Below are 18,906 nucleotides of genomic sequence, written 5' to 3'. Positions count from 1 at the left end.
CATGGGGACATGGGGACAGGGGGACATGGGGACATGGGGACAGGGGGACAGGGGGATATGGGGACATGGGGACAGGGGGATATGGGACATGGGGACATGGGGACAGGGGGACATGGGGACAGGGGGATATGGGGACAGGGGACATGGGGACATGGGGACAGGGGACATGGGACAGGGGGACATGGGGACAGGGGGACAGGGGATATGGGGACAGGGGGACACGGGGACAGGGGGACAGGGGGACAGGGGGACATGGGGACAGGGGATATGGGGACATGGGGGGACAGGGGGACAGGGGGACATGGGGACAGGGGGTTCCCCCCTTACCCGGATGGGGAAATAGTCACAGAAATGATCCCAAATCCTCCAGTTTCGGACCCAATCCCAGTGCCGGGGGCCTGGGGGGACACACAGTGACCCATAGAGCCCTGCCCCACAGCCCCCCCCAGCCCCATAGCTGCCCCATAGCCCCCCCAGAGCTGCCCCCCCAGCCCCATAGCTTCCCCATAGCCCCCCAGAGCTGCCCCCCAGCCCCATAGCTGCCCCATAGCCCCCCCCATAGCTGCCCCCCCAGCCCTCCCCAGCCCCATAGCCCCCCCATAGCTGCACCCCCAGCCCCATAGCTGCCCCATAGCCCCCATAGCTGCCCCCCCAGCCCATAGCTGCCCCATAGCCCCCCAGAGCTGCCCCCCCAGCCCTCCCCAGCCCCATAGCCCCCCCATAGCTGCACCCCCAGCCCCATAGCTGCCCCATAGCCCCCCAGAGCCCCCCATAGCTGCCCCCCCATAGCTGCCCCATAGCTGCCCCATAGCCCCCCATAGCTGCCCCCCCATAGCTGCCCCATAGCTGCCCCATAGCCCCCCATAGCTGCACCCCCAGCCCTCCCCAGCCCCAGAGCTGCCCCATAGCCCCCCATACCTCCCCCCCCATAGCTGCCCCATAGCCCCTCAAAGCTGCCCCCCCACCCCCATAGCTGCCCCATAGCCCTCCACAGCTGCCCCCCCACCCCCATAGCTGCCCCATAGCTGCACCCCCAGCCCCCCCAGCCCCATACCTGCACCATAGCTGCCCCATAGCTGCCCCCCCAGCCCCATAGCTGCCCATAGCCCCCCATAGCTGCACCCCAGCCCTCCCCAGCCCCCCTCCAGCCCCATAGCCCCCCATAGCTGCACCCCCAGCCCTCCCCAGCCCCATAGCCCCCCCATAGCTGCCCCCCCAGCCCCATAGCTGCCCCATAGCCCCCCCATAGCTGCCCCCCCAGCCCTCCCCAGCCCTCCCCAGCCCCATAGCCCCCCCATAGCTGCCCCCCGGCCCCATAGCTGCCCCATAGCCCCCCATAGCTGCCCCCCAAGCCCATAGCTGCCCATAGCTGCCCCATAGCCCCCCATAGCTGCCCCCCCAGCCCTCCCCAGCCCCAGAGCTGCCCCATAGCCCCCCATACCTCCCCCCCCATAGCTGCCCCATAAGCCCCTCAAAGCTGCCCCCCACCCCCATAGCTGCCCCATAGCCCTCACAGCTGCCCCCCCCCATAGCTGCCCCATAGCTGCACCCCCAGCCCCCCCAGCCCCATACCTGCACCATAGCTGCCCCATAGCTGCCCCCCCAGCCCCATAGCTGCCCCATAGCCCCCCATAGCTGCACCCCAGCCCCATAGCCCCCCCATAGCTGCCCCCCAGCCCCATAGCTGCCCCATAGCCCCCCATAGGTGCACCCCCAGCCCCATAGTTGCCCCATAGCCCCCCCATAGCTGCCCCCCCAGCCCTCCCCAGCCCCATAGCTGCCCCCCAGCCCCATAGCTGCCCCCCAGCCCCCCTCACCGCGGTGCTGCCCCCCCAGTCCCACAGCCACCAGGCCCCATAGCCGAGGGGCAGCAGCCACAGGCGGGTCCCCAGCAGCAGCAGCAGCAGCAGCAGCGACACCGGCCCTGGGGGGGGGACACCCCCGAAATTAGGGGGGTGGGGGGACCCCAAATAGGGGGGGAGCCCGAAACTAGGGGTGGGGGAACCCGAAATTCGAGGGGGGAACAGCTGGAGGGGGGAACCTGAAAGAGAGGGTCCCAAAGCCGGGGGGGGCTAATACTGAGGGGGGACACGAGAACCAAGGGGGACCCCAATATGTGGGACACACCCTGAAATGGGGGGGGTGGTCATAGGGGGGATTAATTGCCCCCCCTATTAATTAACTGCCCCCCAATGGATTAATTGCCCCTCCCATTCATTAACTGCCCCCCATGGATTAATTAACTGCCCCTCCCCATTAATTAACTGCCCCCCCCGGATTAATTAACTGCCCCCCAATGGATTAACTGCCCCCCCATGGATTAATTAACTGCCCCTCCCATTAATTAACTGCCCCTCATGGATTAATTAATTGCCCCCCATTAATTAACTGCCCCTCCCCATTAATTAACTGCTCCCCCATTAATTAACTGCCCCCTCTGCTTAATTAACTGCCCCCCCCCATGGCTTAACCACCCCCCCCACTAGCTAATTGCCCCCCCATGGATTAATTAACCGGCCCCCATGGATTAATTAACCACCTCTCCATTAATTAACCACCCCCCATTAATTAACTGCCCCCCTCCTGGATTAATTAACCACCCCCACCATTAATTAACTGCCCCTCCATGGCTTAACCACCCCCCCAACTACCTAATTACCCCCCTCTATTAATTAACCGCCCCTCCCATGGATTAATTAACTGCCCCCCATGAATTAATTAAGCACCCCTCCGTTAATTAACTGCTCCCCCATTAATTAACCACCCCTTCTCCATTAATTAACTGCCCCCCATGGATTAACTGCCCCCCCATGGATTAATTAACCACCCCCCCATTAATTAACTGCCCCCTCCCCATGGATTAACTGCCCCCCATTAATTAATTAATTAACCCACCTTAACCGCCCTCTCATGGGGTTTAAGCCCTCCTCCCCCCCTTATTACCCCTCCCAAGTCTTAATTACCCCCCCAAGCCCTAATTACTTTCCAATTAATTAATTAATCCCCTAATTAACTAATTAACTCCCCCTCCCCATGAATTAACAGCCTCCTCAGGGACTAACTGCCCCCTCCACCTCCTAATTACCCCCCTCCCCGTCCTTATTACCCTCCCAATTAATTAATTACCACCCCAATTAATTAATTAACCCCTAATTAACTAATTAACCTCCTAATTAACTAATTAACCCCCTAATTAACCGCCCCCCCATGGATTAACTCCCCCTCCCCATGGATTAACTGCCCCTCCACCTCCTAATTACCCCCCCCAGCCTCCTAATTATCCCCCTCTCCGTCCTAATTACCCCCCAATTAATTAATTACCCCCCCAATTAATGATTTAACCCCTAATTAACCAATTAACCCCCCTAATTATCCGCTCCCCCATGGATTAACTCCCCCCTCCCATGGATTAACTGCCCCCTCCACCTCCTAATTACCCCCCAACCTCCTAATTACCCCCTCCCCGTCCCAATTACGCCCCCATTTATTTAATTACCCCCTCAATTCATGATTTACCTCCTAATTAACCAATTAACCCCCCTAATTAACCGCCCCCCCCATGGATTAACTCCCCCCTCCCCATGGATTAACTGCCCCCTCCACCTTCTAATTACCCCCTAACCTCCTAATTACCCCCCTTCCCGTCCTAATTACTCCCCCAATTAATTAATTAACCCCCTAATTAACTAATTAACCTCCTAATTAACTAATTAACCTCCTAATTAACTAATTAACCCCCCTAATTAACCCCTCCCCCATGGATTAACTCCCCCCTCCCCATGGATTAACAGCCTCCTCAGGGATTAGCAGCCCCCTCCACCTCCTAATTACCCCCCCAACCTCCTAATTACCCCCCTCTCCGTCCTAATTACACCCCCAATTAATTAATTAACCCCCTAATTAACCTCCTAATTAACTAATTAACCCCCCTAATTAACCGCCCCCCCATGGATTAACTCCCCCCTCCCCATGGATTAACAGCCTCCTCAGGGATTAGCAGCCCCCTCCACCTCCTAATTACCCCCCCAGCCTCCTAATTACCCCCCTCCCCGTCCTAATTACACCCCCCATTAATTAATTACCCCCCTAATTAAGGAATTAACCCCTTCCCTACCGAGGCAGAGGAAGGTGAGCATCCACTGCGCGACGCTCAGCGCCTGCACCCAGCGCTTCGCCCCCATCCCTAAGGGGGGGGGGGGGGTGTTAAAATTTGGGGGTCCCCCAAGTAAAGGGGGGGCCCAAGGGACCCCCTTAAAGTTTCGGGGACCCCCCTGAACCCCCTTTTTTACCCCCCTCCCCCCCCCCCTCCCCCCAACCTACCTGCAGCTCAGGCCGCGACACCCCCGAACTTTGCCCCCTTGGGGCGGGAGGAGGAGCTGGGGGGGGGGGAGGGGGGGAAAAAAAAAAGGGGGGGACCCCCCCTCTGCACCCCTAAAGGGACCCCAAGAGTGGGGACCCCCCCAAAAGCTGCCCCAAGCCCCTCCCCCGGACCCCAAAATTGGACCTAGGACCCCCCCCGAACCCCAAAAAGCTGCTCTGGGACCCCCCCCTGAACCCTCAAAAGCTGCTCTGGGACCCCCCCCTGAACCCCAAAAGTGGGGACCCGCCCTTTGAACCCCAAAAGCTGCTCTGGGACCCCCCTGAACCCCAAAAGTGGGGACCCGCCCTTTGAACCCCAAAAGCTGCTCTGGGACCCCCCCTGAACCCCAAAAGCTGCTCTGGGACCCCCCCTGAACCCCAAAAGTGGGGACCCCCCCTTGAACCCCAAAAAGCTGCTCTGGGACCCCCCCTGAACCCCAAAAGTGGGGACCCCCCCTTGAACCCCAAAAAGCTGCTCTGGGACCCCCCCTGAACCCCAAAAGCTGCTCTGGGACCCCACCTGAACACCAAAAGCTGCCTTGGGACCCCCCCCACTGCACCCCAAAAGTGGGGACCCCCCCCTTTGAACCCCCAAACCTGCCCTGGGACCCCCATGAACCCCAAAAACTGACCTGAGACCCCCCTCAAGGCACCTCAAAAGTGGGGACCCCCCCCCTTTGAACCCCAAAAAGCTGCTCTGGGACCCCCCCTGAACCCCAAAAGCTGCTCTGGGACCCCCCCTGAACCCCAAAAGTGGGGACCCCCCCTTTGAACCCCAAAAGCTGCTCTGGGACCCCCCTGAACCCCAAAAACTGACCTGGGACGCCCATCAAGGCACCTCAAAAGTGGGGACCCCCCCCCTTTGAACCCCTAAAAGCTGCTCTGGGACCCCCCCTGAACCCCAAAATCAGCCCCGGGACCCCCCCCGAACCCCAAAAAACTGCTCTGGGAACCCCCCTTTGCACCCCAAAAGTGGGGACCCCCCCTTGTACCCCAAAACCTGCCCTGGGACCCCCCTGAACCCCAAAAACTGACCGGGAACCCCCCCCGAACCCCAAAAAGCTGCTCTGGGACCCCCCCCACCCCCCAAAAGCTGCTCTGGGACCCCCCCTGAACCCCAAAAACTGACCTGGGACCCCCCTCAAGGCACCTCAAAAGTGGGGACCCCCCCTTTGAACCCCAAAACCTGCCCCAAGCCCCCCCTGAACCCCAAAATCGGCCCTGGGACCCCCCCGAACCTCAAAAAACTGCTCTGGGAGCACCCCCTGAACCCCAAAAGTGGAGACCCCCCCCTTTGAACCCCTAAACCTGCCCTGGGACCCCCATGAACCCCAAAAGCTGCACTGGGACCCCCCCCTTTGCACCTCAAAAGTGGGGACCCCCCCCTTTGAACCCCCAAACCTGCCCTGGGACCCCCATGAACCCCAAAAACTAACCTGGGGCCCACCCTGAACCCCAAAAGCTGCTTCTGGGACCCCCCCCGAACCCCAAAACCCCCTGAACCCCAAAACCACGACGCCTCCATCCAAGCTGCTTTATTGGATCAGATTTAGAGGGTTCCCCAAGATTTTTTTGGGGTCCCCCCTCAAGATTTTGGGGTGCAGGGTTAGATTTTGTGGTCTCCCGTCTCAGACGAAGCCGAGATCTCAATCTGGGGGTCCCCAAACCCCCCCCCGAACCCCAAAAATCCCCTGAACCCCAAAACCACGACGCCTCCATCCAAGCTGCTTTATTGGATCAGATTCAGAGGGTTCCCCAAGACTTTTTTGGGGTCCCCCCTCAAGATCTTGGGGTGCAGGGAGCGTTTTTGGGGTCCCCTCTCTCAGATGAAGTCGAGATCTCAACCTAGGGGTCCTCAAACCCCCCCGAACCCCCAAAATCCCCTGAACCCCAAAACCACGACGCCTCCATCCAAGCTGCTTTATTAGATCAGATTTAAAGAGGTTTCTGGAGACTTTTTGGGGTCCCCCCTCAGATTTTGGGGCGCAGGGTTAGATTTTGGGGTCCCCCCCTTCAGACGAAGCTGAGGTGTCGATTTTGGGGTCCCCCAACCCCCCGAACCCCAAAAATCCCCTGAACCCCAAAACCACGACGCCTCCATCCAAGCTGCTTTATTAGACCAGATTTGAAGAGGTTTCTCAAGACTTTTTGGGGTCCCCCCTCAGATTTTGGGGCGCAGGGTTAGATTTTGGGGTCCCCCCCTTCAGACGAAGCTGAGGTGTCGATCTGGGGGGACCCCGTACCCCAATTTATGCTCCTCGAAGAGGTCACTCAGGCTCTTGAGGTACCGGCGATGCCAAAGCTCCACGGCCTCGGGAGGAGGATTCGGGGTGCGCGGCAGCTCCAGGGGGGACCCCACTTTTTTTAGGGGATCAAAAGGGGGGGGTCAGGCACTCAGGGGTCCCCCCAAAATCAAATTGGGGGGTACAAGCCCCCCAAAAGCAGCCGCACCCCCTTTTTGGCTCCTTACCCCAATATCTGAGGCACCTAAACCCATGAGGTGTGTCCCCCCCCATAGGGATTTTGGGGTCCCCCATAAAGATTTTGGGGTCCCCCTATGGATTTTGGGGTCCCCCCTCGATTTTTGGGGTCCCCCCCTTTTCCAACCCCCCCCCAACCCCCCAGGATGGATTTTGAGGGGGTTCAGGGCCCCCCCAAACCCTCAATCCCTTCAATCCTATCACTTTTTTTTTGGGGTGCTCCCCCTCCCATAGAGATTTTGGGGTCCCCCCTAAGGATTTTGGGGTCCCCCTCGATTTTTGGGGTCCCCCCCTTCCTAACCCCACCCCAGGATGGATTTTGAGGGCGTTCAGGGCTCCCCAATTCCCCCCTTGACCCCCAAAACCTCAATCCTATCACTTATTTTTTTGGGGTGCACCCCCTCCCATAGAGATTTTGGGGTCCCCCCTCGATTTTTGGGGTCCCCCCCTTCCTAACCCCACCCCAGGATGGATTTTGAGGGGGTTCAGGGCTCCCCAATTCCTCCCCAGCCCCCCCAAACCCTCAATCCCTTCAATCCTATCACTTATTTTTTTGGGGTGCTCCCCCTCCCATAGAGATTTTGGGGTCCCCCCTCGATTTTTGGGGTCCCCCCCTTCCTAACCCCACCCCAGGATGGATTTTGAGGGGGTTCAGGGCTCCCCAATTCCCCCCTTGACCCCCAAAACCTCAATCCTATCACTTATTTTTTTGGGGTGCACCCCCTCCCATAGAGATTTTGGGGTCCCCCCATGGATTTTGGGGTCCCCCCCTGGATTTTGGGGGGCTCACCCACGGTGCGGATGGGGTGCCGGAAGGGGAGGAGCCCGAAGCTGTATTGAAACACCCCCCGGGCGTGGAAAAGGGGGAGCGCGAACCCCAAAATCCGCTGGAGCCGCAGCTGGAGGCGCCGGAGCCGCGAGCCGGGGGGGTTCGCCACCTGCTCGAACAGCTCGTTCTCCCCAAAACTAAAAACGGGGACCAGGGGGACCCTAAAAAAAAAAATTTTTGGGGGTCCCCCCCCTAGGGGTCACCCCAAAATTCTGACCCCCCCCCCTTCCTTCTTTTAGGGCTTCAGGACACCCCGAAAGGAGAAGGAAACGCTGGGATGTGATGGAGCGATGGGGGTATTGAAGGGATTTGGGGGGCCCCCCGTGGATTTTGGGGGACCCCCCCGGGGTTTGGGGAGCCCCTAAGGTTTGGGGGACCCCCCCTGATTTAGGGGACCCCCCTGGATTTGGGGGATCCCCCCCGAGACACCCCAAAATGTGAAGGGATGGATGGGAAGCATCTAGGATTTGGGGGATCCCCTTGGGTATCGATGGGATTTGGGGACCCCCCCTTGGATTTGGGGGACCCCCCTGCACCCCAAATCCCCCCTTGGGGACCCCCCAGCACCCCCAAATCCTCCCCCAGCCCCCCAAATCTCCCCTCGGGGACCCTCCAGCCCCCCAAATCCCCCCTAGGGGACCCTCAGCACCCCCAAATCTCACTTTGGGGACCCCCCAGCACCCCCAAATCCCCACCCAGCCCCCCAAATCTCCCCTAGGGGACCCTCTAGCCCCCCAAATCTCACTTTGGGGAACCCCCAGCACCCCCAAATCCTCTCCCAGCCCCCCAAATCTCCCCTTTGTGCCCTCTCCAGCCCCCTAAATCTCCCCTTGGGGACCCTCAGCACCCCCAAATCTCACTTTGGGGACCCCCAGCACCCCCAAATCCCCTCCCAGCCCCCCAAATCTCCCCTTGGGGACCCCTCCAGCCCCCCAAATCCCCCCCAGGGGACCCTCAGCACCCCCAAATCTCACTTTGGGGACCCCCCAGCACCCCCAAATCCCCCCCCAGCCCCCCAAATCTCCCCTTGGGCACCCCCCCAGCCCCCCAAATCCCCCCTAGGGGACCCTCAGCACCCCCAAATCTCACTTTGGGGACCCCCCAGCACCCCCAAATCCCCCCCCAGCCCCCCAAATCATCTCCCAGCCCCCCAAATCTCCCCTTGGGGACCCCTCCAGCCCCCCAAATCTCCCCTAGGGGACCCTCAGCACCCCCAAATCTCACTTTGGGGACCCCTCCCTGCACCCCCAAATCCCCCCCCAGCCCCCCAAATCTCCCCTCGGGGACCCTCCAGCCCCCCAAATCCCCCCTAGGGGACCCTCAGCACCCCCAAATCTCACTTTGGGGACCCCCCAGCACCCCCAAATCCCCTCCCAGCCCCCCAAATCTCCCCTAGGGGACCCTCAGCACCCCCAAATCTCACTTTGGGGTCCCCCAGCACCCCCAAATCCCCCCTTTGTGCCCCCTCCAGCCCCCCAAATCCCCCCTCGGGGACCCTCAGCACCCCCAAATCGCCCCTAGGGGACCCTCAGCACCCCCAAATCTCACTTTGGGGACCCCCCAGCACCCGCAAATCCCCCCCCAGCCCCCCAAATCCTCTCCCAGCACCCCAAATCTCCCCTCGGGGACCCTCCAGCCCCCCAAATCCCCCCTAGGGGACCCTCAGCACCCCCAAATCTCACTTTGGGCCCCCCCAGCACCCCAAAACCCCCCCCGACCCGTGCTCCAGGGCGATGCGGACGAATCCCTTGCGCCCCAAAAGCTGGAGGGTGAGCGCCCCGGGGTGCGCGTCCAGGGACTCGGGGGGCCCCCCCAAAGCGATGACGGCCGCCTGGCCCCCCCCTTCCCGGCTCAGCAGGAACTCCAGGCTCGACTTCTCCGACGACACCAGCCCTACAAAATCGGGGGGACCCCCCCCCCCGTAACCCCAAAATCAGGGTGTCCCCCCCAGCACCTAGATCCGCGTATCGGGGGGTTAAAGGGGCTGCACCCTCATATTTTGGGGGGTAGGAGGGTCAATGGGGTCTGTACCCCCTATTTGGGGGGCTGCACCCCCATATTCTGGGGTGCAGAAGTGGTTATGGGGGCTGTAACCCCTTTTTGGGGGGCTGCACCCCCATATTTTAGGGTGTAGGAGGGGAATAGGGGGCTGCAACCCCTATTTGGGGGGCTGCACCCCCATATTTTGGGGTGTAGGAGAGGAATAGGGGGCTGCACCCCCATATTTGGAGGCTGTACCTCCTATTTTGGGGTGTAGGAGGGGAATAGGGGGCTGCACCCCCATATTTGGGGGGCTGTACCCCCATATTTTTGGGTGCACGAGGTGTAATGGGGGCTGCAACCCGTATTTGGGGGGCTACACCCCCATATTTTGGGGTGTAGGAGGGGAATAGGGGGCTGTACCCCCATATTTGGAGGCTGTACCTCCTATTTTCGGGTGTAGGAGGGGAATAGGGGGCTGCACCCCCTATTTGGGGGGCTGCACCCCCATATTTTGGGGTGCAGAAGGGGTAATGGGGGTTGTACCCCCATATTTGGAGGCTGCACCCCCTATTTAGGGGCCTGGACCCCCTATTTGGGGGGGCTGCACCCCCATATTTTAGGGTGCAGGAGTGATTATGGGGGCTGTAACCCCACATTTTGGGGTGCACGAGGGGTAATGGGGGCTGGACCCCCTATCTGGGGGGCTGCAACCCCTATTTGGGGGGCTGCACCCCCATATTTTGGGGTGCACGGGGGGTAATGGGGGCTGGAGCCCCTATTTGGGGGGCTGCACCCCCATATTTTGGGGTGCAGGAGGGGCAATGGGGGCTGTACCCCCATATTTGGGGTCTGTACCCCCCATCTGGGGGGCTGCACCCCCATATTTTGGGGTGCAGGAGGCGTAATGGGGGTTGTACCCCCATATTTGGAGGCTCTACCCCCTATTTAGGGGCCTGGACCCCCTATTTGGGGGGCTGTACCCCCATATTTTAGGGTGCAGGAGTGATTATGGGGGCTGTGACCCCATATTTTGGGGTGCACGAGGGGTAATGGGGGCTGTACCCCCTATCTGGGGGGCTGCACCCCCATATTTTGGGGTGTAGGAGGGGAATAGGGGGCTGCACCCCCGTATTTGGGGGGCTGTACCCCGTATTTGGGGGCTGCACCCCGAAATTCGGGGTCCGGGGGGGTCCTAGGGGTGGGTGCCCCCCAGATTTGGGGTCTGAGGGGGGTCCTAGGAGTGCACCCCAATATTTAGGGTGCAGGAGGATCCCCATATTGAGGGGGTGCCCCCCAAATTCGGGGTCTGGGGGGGTCCTAGGGGTGGGTGCCCCCCAAATTTGGGGGTGTGGGGGGGTCCTAGGGGTGGGTGCCCCCCAGATTTGGGGTCTGGGGGGGGTCCTAGGGGTGGGTGCCCCCCAAATTCGGGGTCTGGGGGGGGGTCCTAGGGGTGGGTGCCCCCCAAATTTGGGGTGTGGGGGGGGTCCTAGGGGTGGGTGCCCCCCAAATTCGGGGTCTGGGGGGGTCCTACGGGTGGGCACCCCCCAAATTCGGGGTCTGGGAGGGGTCCTAGGGGTGGGTGCCCCCCAAATTCGGGGTCTGGGGTGGGTCCTAGGGGTGGGCGCCCCCCAAATTCGGGGTCTGGGGGGGTCCTAGGGGTGGGTGCCCCCCAAATTTGGGGTGTGGGGGGGGTCCTAGGGGTGGGTGCCCCCCAAATTCGGGGTCTGGGGGGGTCCTAGGGGTGGGCACCCCCCAAATTCGGGGTCTGGGGGGGGTCCTAGGGGTGGGTGCCCCCCAAATTCTGGGTCTGGGGTGGGTGCCCCCCAGATTTGGGGTCTGGGAGGGGTCCTAGGGGTGGGGGACCCCCCAAATTTGGAGTCTGGGGTGGGTCCTAGGGGTGGGGGCCCCCCAAATTTGGGGTCTGGGGTGGGTCCTAGGGGTGGGCACCCCCCAAATCTGGGGTGTGGGGGGGTCACCCCAATATTTAAGATTCAGGGGGACCCTGATACTTGCGGACACCCCCCAAACTTGAGGTTCTAGGGGGTTCCAGGAGGTGCCCCCCCCCGATTTTGAGGGGTTCAGGGGGTGCCACGCGTCCCTCCCTTGAATTTTTGGGGTTCAGGGGGGGTCCCCCCACCCCCACCAAGACTCACCCCCAGCCAGCATGTAGTCGCGGAAGAGGGGGAGGCGGAACCAGCAGGGGAGGGTGAGGAGATGGGGGTGAAGGCCCGGGAAGAGCCCCCCGAAACCGGTGGCCTCGGTGCAGAAGTTGGCGAAGGCGCCGGCCGCCAGGACCCCGTGGGGGTGGAACCCCAAAAGGTAATTGCGGCGGGGGTCGAGCTCCGCCGTGCGGATCAGCTGAGGGGTTCGAGGCAGGGGACACCCCCAAAAGGTGAGGGAGAAAGGGGGAAGGAGGAAGGGGAACCCCAAAACTATAAGTTGGGAGGAGAAAATGCAGCTGAGAAGCCATCAAATCCACACGAGAACCTTCAAATCTACCCGAGAACCCATCAAAACTACCCGAGAACCCATCAAAACCATCCGAGAATCCATCAAAACCATCCGAGAACCCATCAAAACCATCCGAGAACCCATCAAAACCGTCTCAGAACCCATCAAAACCGTCTCAGAACCCATCAAAACCGTCTCAGAACCCATCAAAACCGTCTCAGAACCCATCAAAACTACCCGAGAACCCATCAAAACTACCCGAGAACCCATCAAAACCACCTCAGAACCTCCAAATCCACACGAGAACCTCCAAACCCACACGAGAACCCATCAAAACCATCCGAGAACCCATCAAATCCATCTCAGAACCCATCAAATCCAGCCAAGAACCCATCAAAACCATCCGAGAACCCATCAAAACCATCCGAGAACCTCCAAATCCACACGAGAACCTAAAATCTACCTGAGAACCCATCAAAACCATCCGAGAACCCATCAAAACCATCCGAGAATCCATCAAAACCATCCGAGAACCCATCAAAACCATCTCAGAACCCATCAAAACCGTCTCAGAACCCATCAAAACTACCCGAGAACCCATCAAAACCACCTCAGAACCTCCAAATCCGCACGAGAACCTCCAAACCCACACGAGAACCCATCAAAACCATCCGAGAACCCATCAAAACCATCCAAGAACCCATCGAAACCATCTCAGAACCTCCAAATCCACACGAGAACCTAAAATCTACCTGAGAACCCATCAAAACCGTCTCAGAACCCATCAAAACCGTCTCAGAACCCATCAAAACCGTCTCAGAACCCATCAAAACCGTCTCAGAACCCATCAAAACCGTCTCAGAACCTCCAAATCCACACGAGAACCTCCAAACCCACACGAGAACCCATCAAAACCATCCGAGAACCCATCAAATCCATCTCAGAACCCATCAAATCCAGCCAAGAACCCATCAAATCTACCCAAGAACCCGTCAAAACCATCTCAGAACCCACCAAATCCATCTGAGAACCTCCAAACCCACACGAGAACCTATCAAAACCATCTGAGAACCCATCAAAACCATCCCAGAACCCATCAAAACCATCCGAGAACCCATCAAACCATCGCAGAACCCATCAAATCTACCCGAGAACCCATCAAAACCATCTCAGAACCCATCAAATCCACATGAGAACCCGTCAAAACCATCTCAGAACCCACCAAATCCATCTGAGAACCTCCAAACCCACACGAGAACCTATCAAAACCATCTGAGAACCCATCAGAACTACCCGAGAACCCACCAGAACTACCCGAGAACCCATCGAAACCATCTCAGAACCTCCAAATCCACACGAGAACCTCCAAATCTACCTGAGAACCCATCAAAACCATCCGAGAACCCAACAAATCCATCTCAGAACCCATCAAATCCAGCCAAGAACCCATCAAATCTACCCAAGAACCCGTCAAATCCACACGAGAACCCGTCAAATCCACACGAGAACCCGTCAAAACCATCTCAGAACCTCCAAATCCATCTGAGAAACCATTAAATCCATCTCAGAACCTCCAAATGCACCTGAGAAACCATCAAATCCACACGAGAACCTCCAAACCTACCTGAGAACCCATCAAATCCATCTCAGAACCCACCTAATCCACCCAAGAACCCATCAAAACCATCTGAGAACCTCCAAATCCACCCAAGAACCCATCAAATCCATCCAAGAATCCATCAAAACCACCTCAGAACCTCCAAATGCACCTGAGAACCCATCAAATCCACACGAGAACCTCCAAATCCACACACGAACCCACCAAAACCACCTCAGAACTCATCAAAACCACACGAGAACCCATCAAACCTACTTGATGACCCATCAAATCCATCGAGGAACCCACCAAAACCACTCAAGAACCCCCCAAATCCAACCAGGAACCCCATAAATCCACCCCTCAGAGCCCCCCAGCCCCATAGATCCCAGTGCACAGATCCCCCCAGCCCCATAGATCCCCCCAGCCCCATAGATCCCCCCCAGCCCCATAGATCCCATTGCACTGAGCTCCCCCCAGCCCCATAGATGCTCTTCAGCCCCATAGATCCCCTCTCAGCCCCATAGATCCCAGTGCACTGAGGTCCCCCCAGCCCCATAGATCCCCCCTCAGCCCCATAGATCCCAGTGCACAGGTGTCCCTCCAGCCCCATAGATCCCACTCAGCCCCATAGATCCCATTGCACTGAGGTCCCCCCAGCCCCATAGATCCTCCCAGTCCCATAGATCCCCCCAGCCCCATAGATCCCATCGCACTGAAGTCCCCCCAGCCCCATAGATTCCCCTCAGCCCCATAGATCCCCCCAGCCCCATAGATCCCATTGCACTGAGCTCCACCCAGCCCCATAGATGCCCCTCAGCCCCATAGATCCCCCCCAGCCCCACAGATCCCATTGCACTGAGGTCCCCCCAGCCCCATAGATCCCCCCAGCCCCATAGATCCCCCCCAGCCCCATAGATCCCATTGCACAGATGCCCCCCAGCCCCATAGATCCCCCCAGCCCCATAGATCCCATTGCACTGAGCTCCCCCCAGCCCCATAGATGCTCTTCAGCCCCATAGATCCCACTCAGCCCCATAGATCCCATTGCACTGAGGTCCCCCAGCCCCATAGATCTCCCCAGCCCCATAGATCCCACTCAGCCCCATAGATCCCATTGCACTGAGCTCCACCCAGCCCCATAGATCCCCTCAGCCCCATAGATGCCCCCCAGCCCCATAGATCCCATTGCACTGAGCTCCCCCCAGCCCCACAGATCACTTCAGCCCCATAGGTCCCAGTGCAATGTGCAACCTCCCAGCCCCATAGATGCCCCCCAGCCCCATAGATCCCATTGCACTGAGGTCCCCCCAGCCCCATAGATGCCCCCCAGCCCCATAGATTCCCCTCAGCCCCATAGATCCCATTGCACTGAGGTCCCCCCAGCCCCATAGATCCCTCTCAGCCCCATAGATCCCATTGCACTGGGCTTCCCCCAGCCCCATAGATTCCCCCCAGCCCCATAGAACCTCCCCCAGCCCCATAGATCCCATTGCCCTGAGCTTCCCCCAGCCCCATAGATGCTCTTCAGACCCATAGATCCCAATCAGCCCCATAGATCCCATTGCACTGAGCTTCCCCCAGCCCCATAGATGCCCCCCAGCCCCACAGATGCCCTCTCAGCCCCATAGATCCCATTGCACTGAGGTCCCCCCAGCCCCATAGATCCCCCCCAGCCCCATAGATGCCCCCCAGCCCCATAGATCCCATTGCACTGAGCTCCCCCCAGCCCCACAGATTCCTTCAGCCCCATAGATCCCAGTGCAATGTGCAACCTCCCAGCCCCATAGATGTCCCCCAGCCCCATAGATTCCCCTCAGCCCCATAGATCCCAGTGCACTGAGCTACCCCAGCCCCATAGATGTTCTTCAGACCCATAGATCCCAATCAGCCCCATAGATCCCATTGCACTGAGCTTCCCCCAGCCCCATAGATCCCCCCCAGCCCCATAGATCCCATTGCACTGAAGTCCCTCCAGCCCCATAGATTCCCCTCAGACCCACAGATCCCCCCAGCCCCATAGATCCCATTGCGCTGAGGCCTCCCCAGCCCCACAGATCCCTTCAGCCCCATAGATCCCAGTGCAATGCGCAACCTCCCAGCCCCATAGATGCCCCCCAGCCCCATAGATCCCCCCCAGCCCCATAGATCCCATTGCACTGAGCTCCCCCCAGCCCCATAGATGCTCTTCAGCCCCATAGATCCCACTCAGCCCCATAGATCCCATTGCACAGATGCCCCCCAGCCCCATAGACGCCCCCCCAGCCCCATAGATCCCCCTCAGCCCCATAGATCCCCCCCCAGCCCCATAGATCCCATTGCCTCGAGGCCCCCCCAGCCCCATAGATCCCCCCCCAGCCCCACAGATCCCCCCCCAGCCCCCCCCCACCCCCTCCTCCCCACCCCCTCCCCATTCAAACCCTCCAAACCCCCTCCCACTCCTCCCCTCCCCTCCGAGGATCACCGAGATGGGGAAGTAGTCCCGGAAGTGGTGCCAGAGCGTCCACCCGCGCACCCAGGCGCTCGAGCGCCCCCCGCGGCGGGGCGTGTCCCGGTCCGCCAGCAGCCAGAGCCCGTAGAGCAGCGCCGGGACCCAGAGCGAGCCCCGCAGCGCCAGCACGAACATCAGCGTGCACAGCTGGCCTGGGGGGGACCCCCGAGATTTTGGGGGGGTCCCCAAAAATAGCCCCCCCCTAGCGCTAACCCCCCCCGCAGGAACCGTCTCTCTCGCTTGCTTCGTTTTGCAGCGGGAGCCCAAAAACCCTCCGAGGGGGGAGGGGGGGTTGCATGAGGAGGGAGGGGGCCAGGAGGGGGGGGGAGGAGGGGGATGGAGACCCCCCCTCGGGGTCAACCCCCCCCCCGAAAACCCCGTTTTGGGGGGGCTCCGTTCGCCCCCAGCACCCCAAAATTCATCCCCGTGGAGGAGGGGGCTGCGAGCAGCTATAAAGGAGCGGGGGGGGGGATGTTGGGGACCCCCCTTAAGGACCCCCCGAAGGGCCCCCCCACTTAGGGACCACCCCCACCCTAAAGATCCCCCCCCAGGTCACCCACCCCCCCAGGACACCCCCTTTTTGGGGTCCCCTTTGGCCCCCCAGCACCCCAAAACCCACTGGGGGGGGCAGGGGCAGCATTTCCTTAAGGGGACTGGGAAGGATGGGGGGTTACTGGGAGGGACTGGGAGGATACTGGGAGGACTGGGAGGGGGTCAGGGGGGTTTTGGGGACCCCCCCCCAGGGCCACCCACCCCCCAAAAAAACCCATTTGCCCCCCCAGCATCCCAAATTTAATTGAGGGGGGCAGCATGGACTTAAGGGACAAAGGGGACTGGGAAGGATGGTGGGTTACTGGGAGGGACTGGGAGGATACTGGAAGGATACTGGGAGGACTGGCGGGGGTCAGGGAGGTTTTGGGGACCCCCCCAGGGCCACCCACCCCCCCCAAGCACCCCAAATTTAATTGGGGGGGCAGCATTGACTTAAGGGACCCAAGGGATTGGGAAGGATGGGGGGTTACTGGGAAGGATGGGGGGATACTGGGGGATACTGGGAGGGTACTGGGAGGACTGGGAGGGGGTCAGGGGGTTTTGGGGACCCCCCCTTTTCTCTCACCGAGGGCTAAGAAGGAGAAGACCCACTGGAGCACGGCGAGGGTCTGGAGGCGGCGGCGCAGGGGGAGGCGGAGGGGGGCGAGTCGAAGGGGCATTACTGGGAATGGGGGGGGTGTTAAACTGGGAGAGCAACTGGGAGCGGGGGGGGGGTTACTGGGAGCCACTGGTTTAAATGGGAGAAGCCCCAGCCCCGCCCCTGCCCCCTGCCCTCCGCTGGGAGGGGGATTGGGAAATGGGGGGGGGGGGTACTGGGAGGGGGAAAGGGGACTGGGGGGGGGGGGTACTGGGAGGGTACTGGGAGGGGGAGGGGGGGTTACTGGGAGCCTGAGGTGGGGTACTGGGAGGGTACTGGGAGCTGGAGGAGGGGTACTGGGACCGTACTGGGAGTTGGGGGGTGCTGGGGGGGGTACTGGGAGCTGGAGGGGGGGAACTGGGAGGGGTACTGGGAGCTGGGAGAGGGGTTACTGGGATGGTACTGGGAGCTGGAGGGGGGATACTGGAAGCTGGAGTGGGGAACTGGGAGGGTACTGGGAGCTGGAGGGGGGGTACTGGGAGCTGGAGGAGGGGTACTGGGAGGGTACTGGGAGCTGGAGGGGGGGGTACTGGGAGCTGGAGGAGGGGTACTGGGACCATACTGGGAGCTGGGGGGGTGCTGGGGGGGTACTGGGAGGGGTACTGGGAGCTGGGGGGGTACTGGGAGCTGGGAGAGGGGTTACTGGTGCTGTACTGGGAGCTGGAGGGGGGTTACTGGGAGCTGGAGGAGGGGAACTGGGACCGTACTGGGAGCTGGGGGGGGTGCTGGGGAGGGGTACTGGGAGGGGTACTGGGAGCTGGAGGGAGGATACTGGGACCGTACTGGGAGCTGGGGGGGTGCTGGGGGGGTGCTGGGAGCTGGAGGGGGGGAACTGGGAGGGTACTGGGAGCTGGAGAAGGGGTACTGGGACCGTACTGGGAGCTGGGGGGTTACTGGGAGGGGTACTGGGAGCTGGGGGGGTACTGGGAGTCGGGAGGGGGGTTACTGGTGCTGTACTGGGAGCTGGAGGGGGGGAACTGGGAGGTGGAGGGGGGGAACTGGGACCGTACTGGGAGTTGGGGGGGGTACTGGGAGGGGTACTGGGAGCTGGGGGGTATACTGGGAGCTGGGAGAGGGGTTACTGGGACGGTACTGGGAGCTGGAGAGGGGGAACTGGGAGCTGGAGGAGGGGAACTGGGAGGTGGAGGGGGTTACTGGGAGCTGGACGGGGGGAACTGGGAGCTGGAGAGGGGGAACTGGGAGCTGAGGGGGGGTACTGGGAGCTCGAGTGGGGGTTACTGGGACGGTACTGGGAGCTGGGAGGGTTACTGGTGCTGTACTGGGAGCTGGGAGAGGGGTTACTGGGACGGTACTGGGAGCTGGGGGGGTACTGGGAGGTGGAGGGGGGTTACTGGTGCTGTACTGGGAGCTGGAGGGGGGTTACTGGGAGCTGGAGAGGGGGAACTGGGACGGTACTGGGAGCTGGAGGGGGGTTACTGGGAGCTGAGGGGGGGTACTGGGAGCTCGAGTGGGGGTTACTGGGACGGTACTGGGAGCTGGGGGGGTTACTGGGACGGTGCTGGGAGC

At 60.7% G+C, this 18,906-nt stretch overlaps 1 protein-coding gene across 4 annotated transcripts; it reads right to left on the bottom strand.

Moving 5' to 3' along the window:
* Nucleotides 1-6,460: 6,460 nt before the first annotated feature.
* On the bottom strand, nt 6,461-17,407 carry LOC138735170 (2-acylglycerol O-acyltransferase 2-A-like). Of its 4 annotated transcripts, none has more exons than XM_069883074.1 (6): nt 17,308-17,407; nt 16,164-16,342; nt 11,805-12,009; nt 9,387-9,561; nt 7,630-7,829; nt 6,461-6,717 (listed from the first exon to the last, which is right to left on the bottom strand). In XM_069883074.1, the coding sequence occupies exons 1-6, from the start codon at nt 17,399-17,401 to the stop codon at nt 6,563-6,565; spliced, it is 1,008 nt and encodes a 335-aa protein (XP_069739175.1). In that variant the 5' UTR covers nt 17,402-17,407; the 3' UTR covers nt 6,461-6,562. The 4 variants fall into 4 exon arrangements, with proteins under 4 accessions (XP_069739175.1, XP_069739178.1, XP_069739176.1 ...); XM_069883077.1 differs by having other exon boundaries at nt 7,716-7,829; XM_069883075.1 differs by having other exon boundaries at nt 7,630-7,795.
* Between the last annotated feature and the right edge of the window lie 1,499 nt (nt 17,408-18,906).

Source organism: Phaenicophaeus curvirostris, unplaced genomic scaffold (genome assembly GCF_032191515.1).
Source record: "Phaenicophaeus curvirostris isolate KB17595 unplaced genomic scaffold, BPBGC_Pcur_1.0 scaffold_519, whole genome shotgun sequence".
Taxonomy (NCBI): domain Eukaryota; kingdom Metazoa; phylum Chordata; class Aves; order Cuculiformes; family Cuculidae; genus Phaenicophaeus; species Phaenicophaeus curvirostris.
This window is presented reverse-complemented; position numbering and strand designations above follow the sequence as displayed.